This window comes from Orcinus orca, chromosome 8 (genome assembly GCF_937001465.1).
Source record: "Orcinus orca chromosome 8, mOrcOrc1.1, whole genome shotgun sequence".
Classification (NCBI taxonomy): Eukaryota; Metazoa; Chordata; class Mammalia; order Artiodactyla; family Delphinidae; genus Orcinus; species Orcinus orca.
This window is the reverse complement of record NC_064566.1, coordinates 8,635,483-8,653,702: the sequence shown is the minus strand read 5'-3', so window position 1 is coordinate 8,653,702 and position 18,220 is coordinate 8,635,483. Positions and strand designations below refer to the sequence as shown.

General features: G+C 38.1%; 1 protein-coding gene across 2 annotated transcripts in view; it reads left to right on the top strand.

Annotated features, from left to right (window-relative positions):
• The window catches only part of LOC101287697 (solute carrier family 22 member 9), a 33,428-nt gene that overhangs the window by 8,717 nt on the left and 6,491 nt on the right, over positions 1-18,220 (top strand). Inside the window, exons 3-5 of one of the 2 annotated variants that reach the window (XM_004264249.4) lie at positions 7,721-7,875; positions 7,978-8,146; positions 9,281-9,404. In XM_004264249.4, coding sequence (XP_004264297.1) covers positions 7,721-7,875; positions 7,978-8,146; positions 9,281-9,404 — 448 coding nt within the window. The remainder of the gene's footprint in view (positions 1-7,720; positions 7,876-7,977; positions 8,147-9,280; positions 9,405-18,220) is intronic. The other variant, XM_033415085.2, reaches the window with a different exon arrangement.

The window sequence follows — 18,220 nt, the reverse complement described above, 5'->3', positions numbered from 1 at the left end:
CCAGTGCCATTTTGGAATCCTCCCTTTCCCAGAACCTGGCCCTGCTCACCAGCTTGTCAACACCAGTACTGAGATGCCTCAGGCCAAGCAACTAGCCATGTAGGGACACAGCCCCACCCACCAGCAAGAGAGCAGCCTTAAGATCCCCTGAGGCCACAGCCACCCCAGCACACATCCATTTCCACCAGAGGACCCAGGACCCAGCAACACACACCAGTGTGCCATCACTAGACACAGGACACCCAGGGCCCTGCAACCAGAGAATCTGGAACCCACCAGATGGCCAGCTTCACCCACCAGATGGCCAGCACTAGCCCTGGGCCAGCCACACACATGGCAGTGGACAGGCAGCAACTCCAGGACCCACTGGGCCCCAGCCCTGCCCACCAGCAGGCAAACTCCAGCCCCAGGACCATGGCAGCTCCACTGCTCACCATGTCAGGACCCAGCCCATTCACCAGCAGGCTAACACCAGCTCCAAGACACCTTGGACCCCTCAGCCAGCTGCCCCAGGATCCAGCCCCACTCACCAACAGGCCAGAAACAGCTTTAGAATAACCCAGACCTCACAGCCAGGTATGTCAGGAACTGACCCAAACGACGAGCAAGTCAACACTAGATCTGGAACACTGGTCAAAAAAGCAGCCACCCCAGAACACACCCACCAGAGGGTCAGCACTAGCCCTGGGACAATGCAGGACTCTGCATCAGCCTCCTTACAACAGAGCCCAGCCAACCAGCAGCCAGCAGCCTCTGCACAAGGCAGGGCCTGGCAACCAACTGGACTGGGGACCAGCAACTCCTATGAGACTGTGCACAGTAGGCATCCACAACAACAGAAGGACCCATGCAGCCCACATAGGGGGCACCTCTAGAGCATATAGCTCTGGTGACCAAAGGGAGTTGCACCGCTGGCATGGATAGGACAACTCCTACAAAAGGCCACTTCTTCAGGTCAGGAAACATAACCAACCTACCAAATACATAGAAATAAAAACAGCAAATTATAAAGAGAGCTAGCACATATATATGGAATCTAAAAAAAATAAATGTTCTGAAGAACCTAGGGACAGGACAGGAATAAAGATGCAGACAAAGAGAATGGACTTCAGGACATGGGGAGGGAGAAGCTGGGATGAAGTGAGAGAGTGGCATGGACATATATTCACTACCAAATGTAAAATAGACAGCTAGTGGGAAGCAGCCGCATAGCACAGGGAGATCAGCTCAGTGCTTTGTGACCACCTAGAGGGGTGGGATAGGGAGGGTGGGAGGGACATGCAAGAGGGAGGAGATATGGGGATATATGTATACATATAGCTGATTCACTTTGTTATACAGCAGAAACTAACACACAATTGTAAAGCAATTATACTCCAATAAAGATGTTTAAAAAAACCCCCAGCAAATTAGGCAAAATGAGGAAACAGAGGAAAGACATTCCAAATGAAGGAACAAGATAGACCCCAGAAGAACTAAATGAAGTGGAGATAGCCAATCTACCCAATAAAGAATTCAAAGTAATGATCATAATGATGATCAAAGAAATTGAGAGAAGATTGGATGAACAGAATGAAAAGTAAGAAGCTTTTAACAAAGAGTTAGAAAATATAAAGAAGAACCAAACAGAGATGAAGAATTCAATAACTGAAATGAAAAATACACTAGAAGGAATCAGTAGAGTAAGTGATAAAGAGGAAAAAATCAGCAAACTGGAAGACAGAGTAGTGGAAATCACTAAAGCTGAACAAAAGAAAAAGAAAAAACAATAAAAAGAAATAAGTACAGTTTAAGAGACCTCTGGGACAACATCAAGTGGGCTAACATTCACATTATAAGGATCTCAAAAGGAGAAGAGAGAGAGAAAGGGGCAGAGAACATATGTGAAGACATAATAGCTGAAAACTTTCCTAACCTGGGAAAGAAAAGAGACAGCCTGGTCCAGGAAGTACAAAGAGTACAAAACTCAAAAAATAAGAAACAAGAAAATTGTGAAAGGAAAAATCTCATTGGTTAAGGCATATATACAGTAAAGGTAGTAAATGAACCAGGTATAAAGCTAGAGGTTAAAAGAAAATTAGTTAAATCATCTCTATGTGCAATAAGTATTTAAAGGATTCCAAAAACAAAAAGAGGGGTTCCCTGGTGGCGCAGTGGTTGAGAGTCCACCTGCCAATGCAGGCGATGTGGGTTCGTGCCCTGGTCCGGGAAGACCCCACATGCTGCAGAGCAGCTAGGCCCGTGAGCCATGGCCGCTGAGCCTGCACCTCCGGAGCCTGTGCTCCACAACAGGAGAGGCCACAACAGTGAGAGGCCCACGTATCGCCAAAAAAAAAAAAGATGTAAAATATGACATCAAAAACCATAATTGTTGGGGGAGGGGAGTAATAATGCAGGGTTGTTAAAATGCATTTAAGTTAAGAGATCAGCAGCTTAAAATAATCACACATATAGAGAGACTGATATATATATATACCTCATGGTAACCAGAAACCAAAAACCTACAATAGATGCACTCCCCACCTCCCCAAAAAAGAGAAATGAATCCAAAGATAACAATAAAGATAGTAAAACCTATCACAGGTAAAATCAAATCACAAGGGAAGAGAACAAAAGAGAAGAAAGGAACAAAAAAGAACTATAAAAACAATTAACAAAATGACAATTAGTACATACCTAACAATAAGTATTAAAAATGTAAATAGACTAAATGCTCCAATTGAAAGACATAGTGTTGCTGAATGGATACACACACCTAAAAACAGACCCCTATATATGCTGCCTACAAGAGACTTACTTCATATCTAGAGACACATACAGGCTGAAAATGAGGGAATGGAGAAAGTTATTCCATACAAATGGAAATCAAAAGAAAGCCAGAATAGCAATACTTATATTAGACAAAAGAGACTTTAAAACAAAGACTGTAACAAGAGGCAAAGAGGGCCATTTCATAATGATCAAGGGCTCAATTCAGGAAGAAGATATAAAAATTATATATATATATATATATATACACATACACAAATATATATGTATGTATGTGTGTGTATATATATATATATAAAACATAGGAGCACCTAAATACATAAAGGAAATATTTACAGACATAAAGGGAGAAATCAACATGGCACAATAATACTAGGGGACTTCAACACCTCAATCACACCAATGGAGACATCTTCCAGACAGAAAATCAATAAGGGCTTTAAATGACACATTAAATCAGATGGAGTTAATAGATATATATAGACTATCCCATCAAAAAGCAGCAGAATACACATTCTTTTCAAGTACTCATGGAACATTTCCCAGGATAAGTCATATGATAGGGCACAAAACAAGTCTCAGTAAATTTAAGAAAATTGAAATCATATCAAGCATCTTTTCTGACCACAATGCTGTGAGACTAGAAATCCAATACGAGAAAAAAACTGCAAAAACCACAAGAATGTGGAGGTTAAACAAATGCTACTAAATAACCAATGGTTCACTAAATAAATCAAAGAAGAAATTTAAAAATACCTAGAGACAAATGAAAATGAAAACACAACAATCTGAAATCTATGGGATACAACAAAAACAGTGCTAAGAGGGAGTTTTATACAAGCTTACCTCAGAAAACAAGAAAAATCTCAAATAAACAACCTAAACTTACACCTAAAGGAACGAGAAAAAGAAGAACAAACAAAACCCAAAGTTAATAGAAAGAAAAAAATCATAAATATCAGAGCAGAAATCAATAATACATTAAAAGTATCACAAACCACGATCAAATGGGACTTATCCCAGGGATGCAAGAATGGTTCAATATCTGTAAGTCAATCAATGTGATACACCACATTAACAAACTGAAGAATAAAAATCATATGATCATCTCAATAGATGCAGAAAAACCTTGACAAATTCAACATCCATTTATGATAGAAAAGAAACCTCTCAACAAAGAGGGAACATACCTCAACACAATAAAGGCCACATGTGACAACAACACAATAAAGGCCATATGTGACAAGCCCATAGCTAAGTAGCATCATACTCAATGGTGAAAAATTGAAAGCATTTCTAGTAATATCAGGATGAAGACAAGGATGCCCACTCTCACCAATTTTATTCACTTTTATTTACATAGATTTGGAAGTCCTAGTCACAACAACCAGTTGAAAAAAGAAATAAAAGTAATCCAGGGCTTCCCTGGTGGCACAGTGGTTGGGAGTCTGCCTGCCGATGCAGGGGACGCGGGTTCGTGCCCCGGTCTGGGAGGATCCCACATGCCGCGGAGCGGCTGGGCCCATGAGACGTGGCCGCTGAGCCTGCGCGTCCAGAGCCTGTGCTCCGCAACAGGAGGGGCTGCAGCAGTGAGAGGCCCGCGTACCGCAAAAAAAAAGAAAAAAAAAAAAGTAATCCAAATTGGAAACGAAGAAGTAAAACAGTCACTGTTTGTAAATGCCAAGATACTATACACAGAAAATCCTAAAGATGCTACCAAAAAACTACTAGAACTCATCAATGAACTTGGCAAAAGTTGCAGGATATAAAATTAATACAGTAAGTTGCAAACTTTCAAAGATGCGAATGTGCCCAGAGTAAGGGCGAAGAGAGAGAAGAGGAAGAAAAAGTAACTGAAGAACCAAAGAGATTCATGATGCAGGAAATGGCAAGGGGATTTTCTTTCTTTGAGGAGGCACTGTTAGTTTTTGAGACACAGGACCAAAATGTAGAACAGTACATGAAGTTTGCAGCAGCCATTCAGAATGGAATCCAGTGCTACTGTGTCATCTATGATGAGAAAAAAAAAAAAAAGATCTACTACCAAGACATCACTGGATTGTTTTTTCAAGGGGGTAGATAGAATTGAATCTAGCAAGGAACCAGAAGCTGTGCCATCCACGACACCCATGAGTGCAATTGCAGCTCGCCCTCCATCTCCTATTGCTGACGATCTTTCAGCTCTACCATCTCCCACCTCCCCTACCTCCTCCAGTCAGTAACTCTTCTTGCCTGTTCACTTGATGCCAGCTCCTGTATGCCAGCTGTTGTACTGTACTACTATACTTTTCAAGGTACTGTACTATAAGATTAAAAACGTTTTCTTTTTGTGTTTGTTTTTAATGCATTATTTGTTTGAAAAGTATTATAAACCTATTACAGTACAGTACTGTACTGTACAGCTGATTGTGTTAGTTGGGTACCTAGGCTAACTGTGTTGGACTTATGAACAAATTGGACTTACGAATGTGCTCTCAGAATGGAACCCGTTCATATGTAGGGAACTTACTGTATACAGAAATCTGTTGCATATCTATACACTAACCAAGAAGCTATCAGAAAGAAAAATTAAGAAAACAATCCCATTTACAATTGCAACAAAAAGAATAAAATTCCTAAGGATAAGTCCAACTGAGAGAGTAAAAGGCCTGTACTTGGAAAATTATAAGGCACTGATAAAAGAAACTGAAGACAACAAAACAAATGGAAAGATAAACCATCCTCAAGGATTAGAAGAATAAATATTGTTAAAATGACCATACTGCCCAAGGCAATCTCCAAATTCAATGCACTCCCTATCAAAATACCAACGGTATTTCTCATAGAACTAGTAAAAATAATTCTAAAATTTGTATGGAAACATGAAAGACCCCAAACAGCCAAAACAATCCTGAGATAAAAGAACAAAGCTGGAGTATCATGCTCTCTGGTTTCAAACTATACTACAAAGCTACAGTAATCAAAACAGTATGATACTGGCTCAAAAACAGACACATAGATCAAAAACACAAGAGAAAACCCAGAAATAAACCCACATTTATATGGGCAATTAGTCTCATCAAAGGAGGCAAGAATATACAATGGAAAAAGACAGCCTCTTCAATAAATGGTGTTGAGAAAACTGGACAGCTACACACAAAAGAATCAAACTAGACCACTCTCTCACACCAAGCACAAAAATAAATTTAAAATGAATTGAAGACTTATATGTAAGGCCTGAAACCATAAAACTTCTAGAAGAAAACATAAGCAGCACACTCTTTGACATGGGTCTTAGTAATTTTGAGGGGCGGGGTGTATGTCTCCTCAGGCAAGGGAAACAAAAGTAAAAATAAACAAATGGGACTACATCAAACTAAAAAGCTTTTACACAGGGAAGGAATCTATCAACAAAATGAAAGGCTACTACTTAATGGGAGAAGATACATACAATAAGGGTATAGTATCCAAAATATACTGGAATTCATAGAACTCAACATCAGAAAAGCAAAACAACCTAATTAAAAAGTGGGCAGAGGATCTGAATAAACATTTTTCCAGGGAAGACATACAGATGGCCAACAGACACATGAAAAGATGCTTAGTATCAGTAATCATCAGAGAAATGCAAATCAAAACCACAATGAGAAACCGCCTCACATCTGTCAGAATGGCTATTATCAAAAAGACAATAAATTGGTGAGGATGTGGAGACAAGGGAACGCTTATGTACTGTTGGTGGGAATGTAAATTGGTACAGCCACTATGGAAAACAGTATGGAGATTCCTCAAAAATTAAAAATAGAACTACCGTATGACCCACAAATTCCACTCCTAGGTATTTATCTGAAGAAAAAAAAAGCAATAATTCAAAAAAATATATGTACCCCTAAGTTCATTGCAGCATTATTTACAATAGCCAAGATATAGAAGCAACCTAAGTGTCCATCAATAGATTAATGGATAAAGAAGATATGTTTTATATATATATATATATATATATATATGAAACATATGAAAGAATGAAATCTTGCCATTTTCAACAACATGGATGGACCTAGTGGGTATTATGCTAAGTGAAATAATTCAGACAGAGAAAGACAAATACTGATTTCACTTAAATGTGGAATCTAAAAAAGAAAACAGTGAACAAACATAACAAAACAGAAGCAGTTATAGATACAGAGAACAAACAAACAGGTAGTTACCAGAGGGGACAGGTGTGTGGGGAAAGAAATAGGTGAGGGACACTAAGAGGTATAAACTTCCAGGTGCAAAATAAATGAGTTAAGGGTATGAAATGTACAGTGTGGGGAATAGAGTCAATAACAATGTAATATCTTTGTATGGTGACAGACGATTTATCGTGGTGATCATTTTGAAATGTATAGAAATATGGAATTACTATGTTGTGTAACAGGAACTAACACAGTGTTGTAGGTCAATTATACTCCAAAAACAAATTCATAGAAAAAGAGATCAGTTTTGTGGTTACCAGAGTCGGGCATGAGGGGAGGGGCAACTGGATGAAGGCAGTCAAAAGGTAGAAATTTCCAGTTATAAGATAATAAGTACTAGTGATGTAATGTATGATAAATATAATTAACACTGCTGTGTGTTATATATGAAAGCTGTTAGTACGGTAAATCCTAAGAGTTCTCATCACAAGGAAAATTTTTTTCTATTTCTTTAATTTTGTATCTATATGAGATGATGAATGTTCACTAAACACTGTGATAATCATTTCATGATGTATGTAAGACAAATCATTATGCTGTACACCTTAAACTTGTCCAGTGCTGTATGTCAATTATATCTCAATAAAACTGGGGGAAAAAAGGAAAACAGAAAAAATTTTAAAATAAAATAAAAATAACAAAACATCCCCTAAATTTCAAAGTGTGTCTTCTTTTTGTTCATTTCTACAACAGGTTGTTACTATTACTATATCTAACCTGTTTCCATTTCTCAGGTTTGGGAGGAGGTTAATGCTCAGATGGTGTTTGCTCCAGCTCGCCATTACTGACACCTGTGCAGCCTTTGCTCCCACCTTCCTCATTTACTGCTCCCTACGCTTCTTGGCTGGGTTTTCTACCATGAGCATCCTGACAAATATTTCTGTGCTTAGTAAGTCAATACTTTGGGTCTTTGACATTTTCCAAGCCTTAACTTTGACTTTGAAACTCTAACTTTGTTTGAAGTCAAAATCCTGTTTGTGTTTTCTTTCAGTTGTAGAATGGACAGGGCCCCAATTCCAAGTCATGGGAATGACCATGTCAATCTGTGCTGCTTGCATGGGACAGATCGCCCTAGGAGGAATAGCTTTTGCCATTCGAGACTGGCACACCCTTCACCTGGTGTTTTCTGTACCATTATTTGTCTTCTTTCTTTCCTCAAGGTATAAGCTTTCTTACATCCTTTGTCTTAGAGGATCCTAGATGCAAGGTACCTGAAATTAGGATGCAAGAATTCTGGGTGGTCTTAGTCAACACTTGAGCACATGCTCTGCTAATCTGTGCCCTATGTACAATTAAAGAAGCAGAACGGGTAGGGTTGCCAGATAATACCCAGGGCATTCAGTTAAACTTGAATTTTAGATAAAACAACAAACTTTTTGTATAGTACGCCAAATATTGTATGGAGCATAGTTACGCTAAAAATTATTCATTGTTTATATGAAATCTCTACTTACCTAAGAATTCTGTATTTTCATCTACTAACCAGATAAAATACAGTGTCTCATTAAAGTAAAATTTCAAATAAACAGCAAATACTTTTTAGTGTATGTCCAAAATATTGCATGGGACATAGTCATACTCAAGAATTACCCATATTCACTGTTTATCTGAATTCAAATTTAACTAAACACAGTGGGTTTTCTTGTTGTTTGGGGTTTTATTTATTTATTTATTTATTTATGGCTGCCTTGGGTCTTCTTGCTGCGCGCGGGCTCTCTCCAGTTGTGGCAAGTGGGGGCTACCCCTCGCTGCGGTGCGCGGGCCTCTCATCACGGTGGCCCCTGTTGTTGCAGAGCACGGGCTCCAAGGAGCATGGGCTTCAGTAGTTGTGGTACACAGGCTCAGCAACTGTGGCTCGTGGGCTCTAGAGCGCAGGCTCAGTAGCTGTGGCGCACGGGCTTAGTTGCTCCGCGGCATGTGGGATCCTCCCGGACCAGGGCTCGAACCTGTGTCCCCTGCATTGGCAGGCGGATTCCCAACCACTGCGCCACCAGGGAAGCCCAAACACAGCGTTTTATTTGCTAAAACTGATAATATCCCCCTGAATAATGGGGGGAGGGCACTATGACTCCAACTCTATATTCCCGGCAGTCAGTGAAGGTGTACTGCATGGAGAGGTCATCTTCACAGCTTCCTAGTTATGGTACAAAAGAACCTAAGTTTGTATTTCCTGGTATAACAAAACAAGAGATAGGTATTAGATGGGAGGGGAGAGGCATTTCAGGAAAAAGCCTCTGTGAGAAAAAAATGGGAAAATGAGAGTTGATGGCACTTCTGTCCTCTTCTTTGATCAGGTGGCTGGCGGAGTCTGCTCGGTGGTTAATGATCACCAACAAACCCGAGGAGGGCTTAAAGGAACTCAGAAAAGCTGCTCACAAGAATGGAAGGAAGAATGCTGGAGACGCTCTAACCATGGAGGTGAACAGGAGAGGGAGTTGGTTATGGAATATAGGAAACACATGACCTGACATATACACTAGTCGGCGTCCATAAAGTGAATAAAGGGTGGGAACACTGGTGTGGTTTGGGATCTTCTTACCTCATTGTCCTGGTCTTCAGTAGCTGTCAACAGGGTTTGAGTGAACATTAGGATGCTCATGCCGAAAGGACTGGATGGAGATATTTTACTCAACAGAGGCAGATCACGCATATATGTGGAAGCTAGAAAAATGGTACAGTATTTATGATTGTAGAGGTTGTTATTGTTCTCACTTTGTGTTAGAGAAAGTAACCGAAACTAATCCATTTCTTTCCAATTAACACTTCAATGTTTTTTTTTTTCAGGATAGTAAGGCAAGTTGAAGGGCAGCTTAGTGACCATGCAGAACAGAGCATAAGGAGGTTTATTTGTCAAGTCAATCATATATGCTTCCATTCATGGTATATTTACTGAAAGGGCATTCTGTTCTATATAGGAAATATGGTAATGACCACAATAGTCCAAATCCCTGTTTCGTGGCATTTACATTCTACTTATTACAAGTTCCAAGAACATGACTGAGTGGAAATGCTTCAGAGAGACCTTTCTCTTTTTTTATTTTCCTCCCCAGGTATGGAAGGCAGACGCTGCTGTATGTCATAAAGTAGACCATTCATCATGTCATGAATGTATAAATTATTTATTGAAAAATTATAATGTAGTAGGCGTGGTGCTTGCTCATGAATAGCTGTATGAGTCAGAATTCCATTTTTCACAGAGTTTTAATATTAAAAAGAGAAATTTTAACATATATTTTAAAATAACTTTTATTGTGGTCAAAATGCAGAGAATGAAATCTACAATTTTTAACTGTACAATACAGTATTGTTAACTATAAGTACAATGAGCTCTAGGACTTTTTCATCTTGCATGACTAAAACTCTGTACCCATTAAACAACAATTTCTCAATTCCCTTGTCCCCAGTCCCTGGTGACCACCATTCTACTTATTGTTCTATTATTTTAATATTTTAGATACCTCCTACAAGTGGAATCCTGCAGTATTTGTCCTTCTATGAGAACTATTTATCCTTTTGTGACTGACTTACTTCACTTAGCAAAATTTTCTAGATTCATCTATGATATAGCATATGGCAGGATTTCCTCATCTTTATGGTTGAATAATATCCTATGGTATGAACATACTACATTTTCTTTATCCATTCATCCGTTGATGGGCATTTAGGTTGTTTCCATATGTGAATAGTGTGGCAATGAATATGAGTATGAAAATATCTCTTCAATATCCTGTGTACAATTCTCTTGGCTATATAACCATAATTGATATTGCCAGATCATATGGTATTTCTGCTGTTAACTTTTTTTGTTTGCAACGATAAGAGAATGAAAAGAATGCTAATAGAGACAAGGAGAAATCATCTGCCCTCATTTAACAGGAAAAAGAAAGTGCTAGGAGCTAGACAGCCAAAGAGAAGCAATAAAACATTTCTGCAAATAAGTTCAATTACATGTGTCATAGATTTTTAAAAAAACACTTTACTGAGGTATGATTAACATACAAAGAGCTGTACATATTTAATGTACACAACTTGATGTATTTGCAGATGAGTATACATCTAAATATCATCACCACAGTTTACACAATAAACATATCCATTACCTCCTAAAACTCTCTCTGCCCTTTATTCATTATTTTTTTGTGATAACACTCAACATAAGATCTACCCTCACAGCAACTTTTAAGTATACGGTACAGTATTATAACCCTAGACACTAGACTGTAAAGTAGATCCCTAGGATTGATTTATCTTGCACAACTGAAACTTTGTACTCTATGACAAATATTTCCCCATTTCTCACATCCCCCAGCACCTGGCAAACACCATTCTACTCTCTGCTTCTTCGAGTTTGACTCTTTCAGATTCCTCGTGTAAGTGGTATCATGTAGTATTTGTTCTTTTGCACATGGATTATTTTACTCAGCATAATGACCTCTAGGTTAATTATGCTGTGGAAAAGGGTGGAATTTCCTTTTTATTGCTGAATAATATGCCATTTTACATATATATGTGTATACACACACACACATATATATATATTTTCTATTCATCCATGGATGGACATTTAGGTTGTTTCCATATCTTAGCTATTGTGAATAATGATCCAGTGGACATGTGAGTGCAGATATCTCTTCAAGATCTTGATTTTAATTCCTTTGGATATATACCCAGAAGAGGGATTACAGGATAATATACTAGTTCTATTTTTAATTTTTTGAGGAAACTCCATACTGTCTTCATAGTGGCTACACCATTTCACATTCCTAACAGCAGTGTACAAGGGTACCCTTTTCTCCACATCTTCACCAACACTAATTACTTTTTTTTATAATTGCCATCCTAACTGGTGTGAAGTGATAACTCGTAATTTTGATTTGCCTTTCCCTAACAACTAGTGGTGTTAAGCACTTTTTCATGTACCTCTTGGCCACTTGTATGCTGTCTTTGCAGAAATGTGTATTCAGTTCGTATGCCAATTTTTAAATTAAGTTATTTGGCTTTTTTACTATTGAGTTGTACGAGTTTCCTATGTATTTTGGATATTAACCCTCGATAAGACATATGGCTTGCAAATATTTTCTCCCATTCTATAGGTGCTTTTTCATTTCGTCAGTTATTTCCTAGCTGTGTAGAAGCTTTTCAGTTTGATGTATTTTGTACGATTTGTCTATTTCTGCTCATGGCCTGTGCTTTTGGTGTCACATCCAAAAAATTATTGCTAAGACCAATATCAACAAACTTTTCTCCTATGTTTTCTTTAGGAATTTTACAGTTTAGATCTTACATTTTAGTCTGTAATCCATTTGTGTTGATTTTGTGTATAGTGTAAGTTTCCAGTTTCATTCCTTTGCATGTGGATATCCAGTTTTCCCAGCATCATTTATTGACAATATCCTGTCCCCATTGTGAATTTTTGGCACAACTGTCAGAAATCAATTGTCTGTATGTGCATGAGTTTATTGCTGGGCTCTCTATTCTGTTCCATTGGTCTATATGTCTGTTTTTGTGCCAGTATCACATTCTTGGTTACTGTGGCTTCGTAATATATTTTGAAATCAGAATATGTGATGCTTCCAGCTTTGTTTCTGTTCAAAAATGCTTTGACTGTGGGGACCATCTATGTTTCCATATGAATTTTAGGATTGTTTTTTCTATTTCTGTAAAGAATGCCATTGGGATTTTGACAGGGATTTATTGAATCTGCATATTGCTTTGCATTGTATGGACATCTTAACAGTATTAATTTATTTGTTTAATCCATGAACATGATGTCTCTCAATTTTCTAGTATCTGCCTTAATTTCTTTCTTCAGGGATTATAGTTTTCAGTATACAAGTCTTTCACCTCCTTGGCTAAGTTTATCCCTAAATACTTTATTATTTTGATGCTACTGCAAACAGGATTGTTTTCTTAATTTTATTTTTAGACAGTTTGTGGCTGGTGTATAGAAATATAACTGATTTTATATGTTAATTTTGTATCCTGCAACTTTACTGAATTCATTTATTAGTTCTAACAATTTTTTGGATATGTATTAGGGTTTTCTACAAATTAGATCATGTTGCCTTCAAACAGACAATTTTACTTCTTCCTTTCTGATTTGAATGCCTTTTATTATTTTTTTTCTTACCTAATTGCTCTGGCCAGGACTTCCAGTCCTACATTGAAGTGTGATCCTTGTCTTGTTCCAGATCTTAAGGGAAAAGCTTTCAGTTTTTCACCATAGAGTATGATGTTAGCTGTGGGCTTTACATACATGGCCTTTCATGTAAGTTCCTTCAATACCTAATTTGTTGAGAATTTTTACCATAGAAGTGCATTGAATTTTGTCAAATGTGTTTTCTGCATTTATTGAGGTAATCACACGATCTTTAGCCTTCATTCTGTTAATTTGGTGTATCGCGTTGATTTGCTTATATTGAACCATCCTTGCGTCCCAGGAATAAAGCCCACCGGGTAGTGGTGCACGATCCTTTCAATATGCTGTTGAATTTGGTTTGCTAATATCTTGATGATTTTTTCAACTATGTTCTTCAGGAATATTGGCCTGCATTTTTCTTTTCTTTTCTTTTCTTATGGTATCTTTGTCTCACTTTGGTATCAGGATCATATTGGTCTGACAAAATGAGTTTAGAACTGTCCCTGTCTTCTATTTTTTGGAAGAGTTTGAGAGGATTGGTATTAATTAATTAATATCTAATTAATTAATCTTCAAATGTTTGGTAGAATTCACCTGAAAAGCCCTATGGTGTTAGGCTTTTGTTTCTGGAAATTTTAAAATTACTGCCATATACTCTTTATTAGTTATTGGCCTATTGAGACTTTCTATTTCTTCTTGATTCAATCTTTGTGGGTTATATGTCATATCTTTGTGTTGCAGTGATCCTTTTATCATTATAAATTACCTTGTCTCTTGTGACAGTATTTGATTAAAGTCTATTTTATGTATACAAGTTGACTATCCCTGCTGTTTTGGTTATCATTTGCATGGAATGTCTTTTTTTATCCATTCACCTTATGTCTACTGTGTTTTTAAATCTAAAGTGACGGTCTTACAGATAGCATAAAATTGGATCTTTTTTAAAAAAAATTCATTCAGCCACCCTATATCTTCTGATGGATGAGCTTAATCCATTTACATTTAAAGTAATTATTGATAGGTAAGTACTTACAATTGATAAATTGTTTTCTCTCTGTTTTATTGTTCTTTTTTCCTCTCTTCTATTGCTATCTTCCCTTGTGATTTGATTTTTTATAGTGATATACAATACTTTGATTCTTTTCTGTTTTTATTTTGTATATCTACTGTAGGTTTTCTCTTTGTTGTTTCCATGAGACTTGCATAAAACTTCTTATAGTTATAACAGTCTATTTTAAGCTGATAACAACTTAAATTCTATTATGAGCAAAAACTATACTTTTACTTTCCCTAAACACATGTTTGATGTTATTAATGCCAGAATTCACTTCTCTCAAATCATGTATCTATTAATAATTTTTGTGGTTCTAGTTATTCTTAACAGTTTTGTCTTTTAACTTTTATACTAGTGTTAAAGAAATTTACATGCCACCATTACAGTATTAGATTATTCTGTATTTGTCTTATATTTACTTTAACCATAGAGATTTTTACTTTCATATGCTTTCATGTTGCTGTTTGGTATCTTTTTCATTTCAACTTCCTTTAGCCCTTCCTGTAAGGCACGTCTCTTAGTGACAAATTCCCTCAGTTTTTCTCTGGGAAAGTTTTTATCTTCCTCATTTTTAAAGGACATTTTTGCTGGGTACTCCATTCTTGGTTGGCAGGTTTTTCTCTCAGTACTTTGAATATATTATCCCACTCTTTCCTTTCCTACAGAATTTCTGCTGAGAAATCCACTGACGGTCTTATAGGAGTTTTGTTGAGTGTGGTGAGTCACTTTTCTCTTGCTGCTTTCAAAATTCTCTCTTTATATTTCACTTTTGAGTATTTAGTTATAATATGTTTCCATGTAGACCTCTTTAGGGTCTACCTACTTGGAGTCCTTTGTGCTTTATGAATCTGAATATCCACCACTCTCCCCGGAGAAGGGAAGTTTTCATCCATCATTTCTTTAAATGAGTTTTCTGGTCCTTTCTCTCTCTCTTCTCCTTATGTGATTCCTATAATGTGTATATTGATTTTTTTATATTGTTCCATAAGTTCCTTAGGCTGTCTTCACTCTTTTCCATTCTGTTTTCTTTCTGTTCCTCTGACTAGGTAATTTCAAATGGTCTGTCTTTGAGTTCATAGGTCCTTTATTTTGTTTGATCAAATATGCTGTTGAAGCTCTTAATTGAATTTTTTAGTTCATTTATTATATGCTTCAGCTCCAGAATTTCTGTTTGGTTCTTTTTTATGGTTTCTGCCTCTTTGTTGAACTCCTATTCTTTATGTGTTGTTTTCCTTGTTTCATTTTGTTGTCTTTCTGGGTTCTCTTGCAGCTCACTAGCTTCTTTATGATTATTGTCAAATATTTGTAGGCAGTCTGTAGATCTACACCTCTTAAGAACTGGTTACTAGTGCTTTATTTTGTTCTTTTGGTGATGTCATGTTTTCCTGATTCTTTGTGATCCTTGCAGCCTTGTATTGGTGTTTGTGCGTATGAAGAAGCAGTTATTTCTTCCAGTCTTTACAGTCTGGCTTGGGCAGGGAAGCTCTTCACCAGTCCCTGGAAATTCTGGGCAGGCCACTTGGCAGAGACTACAGGTGGGCCAGTTAGCAGGGTTCAATAGTGGTCCTACTGCCTCGGTCCACATACGGCTGTGCCTTCAGCCAGGGTCTGCAGGTGGGAGGGCCCACTGCTAGCGTCCATGGAGAGGCAGAACTTGTTCTGGGGTCTGTGGACAGGCCTGGTGCCATTGTCTGTGGACAGGCTAGATGCCAGAGTCCACAGGTACTGTTGTTGGTAGGCAAGTTTCATTTCAGGGTCCCTGGATGGACCTGCTGCTGGTCATGGGCCAAAGGCAGGTCTGGTGATGGGATCCACAGGCAGACATGTTGTTGGGGTCCTGAGAAGGGTGGCGTGGTGCCTGGGGTTATTACACAGATGCAGTGGCCCTGAGATGATAAAGAGCCATTGGCATAGTCCTTTTTTTTTTTTTGGTAAATATTTATTTATTTATTTATTTTTGGCTGTGTTGGGTCTTCATTTCTGTGGGAGGGCTTTCTCTAGTTGCGGCAAGTGGGGGCCACTCTTCATTGTGGTGCATGGGCCTCTCACTATTGCGGCCTCTCTTGTTGCAGAGCACAGGCTCCAGAGGCGCAGGCTCAGTAGTTGTGGCTCATGGGCCTAGTTGCTCCACGGCATGTGAGATCTTCCCAGACCAGGGCTCGAACCCGTGTCCCCTGCCTTGGCAGGTGGATTCTCAACCACTGCGCCACCAGGGAAGCCCCAGTATAGTCCTTTTTTTAAAGAAATTTTGAAATTTAGGTGGAGCTCTATGGCACTCTGAGACTGTATCAATATATACCTGACTTATAGGAAATTATTTTGGGCCAACTAACATCTTGGAAGTATCTTTAGTTCCAAGCCCGCACCTAGTATTTTGTCTACCATGTTGGCCCAATCCAAAGAATTAAAGCTTAAATCTTACAGGAAAATTATTTACCAAGTAAATAACAAAAATAAGTGTTACGAGCTGGAAGAAAGAAAGGAACAATGCATCATCAGGGTAAATGGCAAATGACAATCACCTCAGTGGCAAGAAGAAGAAAGACAACATTGTACAAGAGGGACAAATGAAATTGGTTTAGGAACCGGATTCTATGCATGAATGAGTACCCAAGATTGCCTTAATTCCATTTTTTTTTAATTTTGTAAAGATTATTCAGAAATTTGTGGTCTTAGTCATGTTTAACCTCCATCTGACAGATTGCCAAACACATTCACTCCAGACAATCCTTCTTACTTAAAGCTGTTCCCCTTCATATCAATAACAATCCACTGATTAATCCAGTTTTGGCTGTCTTGGAGTCCAGTAAATGATAAACGTTTCCTCTGCCTAAATCACACCCAACTGAGGGAGAGTTAATGTGCTCAGAAAGATGACAATAAAAACTTATGTTTTTCACTACAGTGAAAACTGAAATAGAGGAAGTGTCTAAATTTCAAGCAACAATAAGTTTGCTAACACTTCAACCCACAACTGAACTTATTCACAAGTGCCAGGTTTTTCCACAGATGCAGAGCCTGCATTGCTAAATATAAGGTGTGACCCAGGCAGCAAATCTGAATGAATTTTCATTCTAAAGGCATTCTGGGTCACTGAAGCATATCCATTGCATTCTCCTACTTTACCAGTCAAATACCTCAGTCCTCCAAGGGGCAGTGAGGGTAGGTATAAAGTGGTCTGTAGTATTACTCTTTCAAAGTCTTTCTTCTTGGAAACATGAAGATTATGAAGAACGTGCCCCTACCCTAAGCCACCAGTGTTTCTCAGGCAACTTCTTTTTGGTCAGTTCTTATTTCAGTCATCCTTTGGCAGATTCATTTTTCCATCTTTTCTTTCTTTATCTTTTAATAAATTGTCCTCCTCCCCTGCTCATTTCATTCTACTGGTTCTGGTATTTCAATGCAATTGTGGTCTTATCTACCTTCCTTCCTGCTCTAAACTCTGTACATTCCAAATTCTGATACTCTCCTCTCACCTCTGCTCTGTCCAATTTCCTCCTCCTATTCCTGTGTGACATCTACAGTCTTTTTCAGTCTTCTTTTCTATTGTCCTAATTGTTTCAGACCCAGTAGAAACACAAGAACTCATGCTCCACAGTAACCCAGCCTGAAATACACTTCAGGCTGTATAAGAAATACACTTTCTTAAAGGATCCCAAGGCGCACTGTCCAATGAAACCATTAAAAAGTATTCAGTTGAAACTCGATTCTCACAAACTCAATGATGGCGCACTTATGTGATGGTAAGTGACATGGCAACTATGAGAGACCAACACAAACTTCTCCCCTGAATCCTCCGCAGGTTTCTCTTACATCCATAAAACTTCAGAGTTTTCCCAACTATTCTACATTAAGAGATGTTTCTTTCTAAATATCATAATTGTAATTTTGAAGAAATAAATGTCCATTTTCTCCATTTCTGATCTCATTGACAAACATCTTCTCAAAGCTCTCCCAATCCATGTTTTATACCTATATTGGTTCTTGAATTTCAAGTCTTTCAGCTTCTAAATGCATTCCACCTTCAGCCAGTTTCTTCCA